This window comes from Balaenoptera ricei, chromosome 8 (genome assembly GCF_028023285.1).
Source record: "Balaenoptera ricei isolate mBalRic1 chromosome 8, mBalRic1.hap2, whole genome shotgun sequence".
Lineage (NCBI taxonomy): Eukaryota > Metazoa > Chordata > Mammalia > Artiodactyla > Balaenopteridae > Balaenoptera > Balaenoptera ricei.
In genome coordinates this window covers 102,301,611-102,305,676 of record NC_082646.1, presented here as the reverse complement: position 1 = coordinate 102,305,676, position 4,066 = coordinate 102,301,611, and the positions used below count along the sequence as shown (strand labels likewise).

General features: G+C 45.1%; 1 protein-coding gene across 1 annotated transcript; it reads right to left on the bottom strand.

The window, feature by feature from the left end:
- LOC132369992 (olfactory receptor 9Q1-like) lies at nt 1–949 on the bottom strand. Its single transcript, XM_059929719.1, is given in 4 exon segments — nt 1–93; nt 95–511; nt 513–685; nt 688–949. Coding segments are annotated over 4 exon segments (945 nt in total).
- Between the last annotated feature and the right edge of the window lie 3,117 nt (nt 950–4,066).

Below are 4,066 nucleotides of genomic sequence, written 5' to 3'. Positions count from 1 at the left end.
CTAAGACAACCTGGCTCTGCTGAGAATGTTCCTCAGAGCCTCCGTCACTTCCTTGTTCCTCGGGCTGTAGATGAGAGGGTTCAACATGGGGGATCACTGTTATGTAAAACACAGACACCACCCGGTCCTCCTCCGAGGACTGGCCAGAGTTATCTCTCAGATACATGAAGATGAGGGTCCCAAAGAAGAGTGACACTGCAGTGAGGTGGGAGGTACACGTCCAGAAAGTCTTGGCCCGGCCGCCTGCAGAGGGAATCCTCATAATGGCCAAGATGATCAGGTAGGACACCGAAATCACCACGATGCAGGCAGGGATGACAAAAATGGCAAACACAATAATTACCACTTCCTGAGTGTAGATATCCCCACAGGTTATCTTTAAGAGAGGAGGGAGGTCACATAAAATGAAGTCAATCTCATTGGTTCCACAAAAGGAGAGCATGAAAGCTGAGACCTTCCACACCAAGGCGCTGAAGACACCAGCAACGTAAGCCCCCCCAACACACACACACACACACAAAACCCAACCGGGCCTTCCTCCTCATGATAGTGACATAAAGCAGGGGTCGGCACACGGCCACGTAGAGGTCATTCGCCATGAGGGCCAGGAGGTAGCAGTCAATGGAGCCAAAGAAGGTGAAGAGAAAGAAATGGGCAGCACAGAATGTGTAGGATAAAGCGGCCTGTGTTCCAGCAACACAGCCATCATCAGAGGCACAGTGGCGAACGAATAGCAGATGTCCAGGAGCAAGAGGTGACTCAGAAGGAAGTACATGGGGGTGTGGAGTCGGAGATCCACACGGATCAGGATAATCATGCCCAAGTTCCCCAACAGGGTGATGAGATAGATAAATAGAAACAGGAGGAAGAGAGGTAGTGCCCATTCAGGACAGTCAATGAATGCCATAAGGAGGAATTTGGTCACCAAGGTGAGGTTCTTCTCTGCCATGAAGCCAGAGGTACCTGAGAAGGCTAGGATGAGAAGCAAGTTAGGGAACTATAAAAAGATTTAACTGTATTTCTAGGTTACATGTATTGAACAAGTGCTATGGACAAAATATGCCAGGGGCTATGTGGGGCTTCAGAGATGACTGGTCTTAACTCCTACTTCTAAGGGAGTTCTGTGACATGTCAAGAAAACTGATGCAGGTAAACATTTTCAGAATAAGAGTGCTTTTTCTCCCACTTTTTATGGCTAACTAGCTGTGTGAGCCCCTGCAGTCAGATAACCACACAACCGAACTTTCCCTATCGCTCCAATAGGGGCTGATACATGGGGTCCTGTCTACCATGGAAATATCTATCTCAGGATTCTGTCCCTTTTTCTCCATGACCATACCTCCTCCCTTATTTCAAACCCTCTTCATTTCTTGCCTGGATCAAAACAAGAGCCATATAACTAACAGCTCCCGCAGCCCTCAGACTTGCTTCTTGCCAACTCTTCTTCTTTTTTTTTTAACATTTTATTTTTGTTGTTGTTGTTTATTTGTGCTTTTTATTGTGGGTTTTTAAAATTTTATTTATTTTTTTATACAGCAGGTTCTTATTACTTACCTGTTTTATACATATTAGGGTATATACGTCAACCCCAATCTCCCAATTCATCCCACCACCACCCCCGCCCCCCGCCCCTGCTTTGCCCCTTGGTGCCCATACGTTTGTTCTCTTCATTGTGACCAGAGAGATATTTCTAAGACTTTCTCATCCCCCTATTAAAAATCCAGTCATGGCGCCCCATCACGGATAGGATATTCTTTAGACTCCTCGGCATGTTGGGGAAAGCCCTCCGGGGGGTCTCCCCCACTTACTTCCTCGTGTCCCTTTCTTACGCCTCATTGCTTGCACCTTCAACCACACTTCTCTCCAGCCACGTGAATTGTTTACAGCTTCTCTAGTGCCCCACATTCATTCACATCCCTTTGCTTTCCGCAGGCCACCCCTTCTGCTGAAACACCTTGTCTTTCCCATCCTCAGGGTCCTGCCCAACTCCTATACCACCTTCAGACCCCAGCTCAGATCCTACGTCCCACAAGTAGTCTCCTTTGACTCTGTCTTCCCTGGTCAGGGTATGTGCCTCTGGAGCTCAGCACATTGTAAAGCCTCAATATGTTTTTGGGGAATAAATAAAGTTATCAAATGAGATATAAAGCATATTGCAAAGAGAAAGGCATTGTGCAAATCTTCAAGGGATTATGTTTATTTTTATGAAAATATTTACAAACAGAAACTGTCTGAAGTCTTAAAAGCCCAATAAAATTGATGAATATTCACAGAGATCATAAGCCATCCTTGGACTTACCCTACAATTCTCAACGTAACAGTGCACTTACTTGACAGAAAGCTGTTGTCTTAATTAGATTCCCTTAGTTTACCAAAAAATCAATTTTAAAAGAACAGATATTTTCTTTAATAACAGAGAACATATATACAGACACTATTCTAAGTGATTTATATATTAAGTCATTTAATCCCCACATTCACTTTTTGAGGTAGGAACTTTTTTATCCCCATTTCACAGATGAGGCAACTGAGACAGAGTTTAAGTAGCTCAATCTTGTGCCCAAGATTGCACAGCTAGTAAATGGTGGAACTGCCGTGAAGAACAAAACTGTACACAGAAGCACTATTTATCTTAAAACAGGATTTTACATACATCACGTGTCTATTCCAATAGTCTAAGAGGACCCAGGAAATGTCTGCCTTTAAGTAGACGCATGAATACCATCATGCAGTCTATTCATATCCGAAGGCAGATGGGGACTCTTGTGCTAATGGATAGAAAGTCCTTTGGCAGAGCTGCAGTGCCGGGGGGTAGAGAAGATATTTGATCATCTTTAAAGCATTAGACTTTGGCAGCTAGGCCAGTGTTGCACTGACATATTGGAGAAAATGATACAAAGAAATTGGATCTGGTGATCTGAACTGAGCATGAACCAAGAGGACCAGAACAGTTTTCTCACCTGAATTCCACTTTACCTTTACCTGGCCAGTCCTCTTCACTCTTTGTCCACTATTTTTCCCTTGTCTCTAAAAAACTGTGTCTTCTCCACTGCTTGGAGAAGTATCCTAAGGGTCTGGGGAGAGACCACTGGGCTGGGTAGCAGGAGGTCTGGGTGGATATTGTCCTCCCAAATCTGCTCAGTTATGACACTGAGCAAGTTACTTAATCTCTCCAGGTGTTGGTGTCCTTCTCCCTCCCCCTACAATCTACACACACACACACACACACACACACACACACATTAGTGAATCAACTTGGGGACAGTAATGTCACAGCTGCCTGAATGCCGGTCCCTGCATGTATCACCCTCAAGTCCCTTGCCAGTTCTGATCGGTCAAGCACTTTCTTCTCTCTCTTCCCTTGATCTTTCTTTTTCCATGATTTGCTAAACCTGGTTAACATGCATTCCTCACTCAGGTTCTTGTTCACTCCCAGGCTAGGAGAGCAGAGATTGGAGAAAAGCCTCTTCGTATGGGCTCCCGACTCCAATGCAAATCCCTTTTGGCGAAGATACTAATAGTCTCTGAAAGTCTGAAGTCCCCAGTCAATGGCTGACGTGGTCTCTAAAGAAAGGCAATTGTTATTCACGTGGATTCTTAATAAGACTCCTGGACCCAGTCCCAGCTCCCAAAGCCCTTCAACACACCCTCTAAGTGGGGTCTAAAAAGCCTAAATCCCAGTTCTACACAGTCCGTCGATGAGTGAGGTGTCTCTGGCTTTAACTTCTCTGTCAGAACAATGTCAGAAACTGTGCCTTCCTCAGTGTGGTCACATCCTGGAAGGAATAAGGGTGCTTTGTGAACGCAAGGCTTTGATCACATTATTCAGAAGGACACAATGGAGACTCTACACAGAGACCTCAACAAGACACATCATGTCTTCTAAGTTTGCCCTCTCTGGAAGTCAGGTGTTTCACTGTCTCCTCTCCCACTTTCTTTCTTCCCCACCCCCGCCTTTAAAAGCAAATGAAATCACAAGGAAAACAAAAGCCTGGGATGTTGCTCAGAGGAGAAACTGGCATATCCTTTTTGTTGGCATGGCCTTTGCCATCTCTCTGCATCTTTA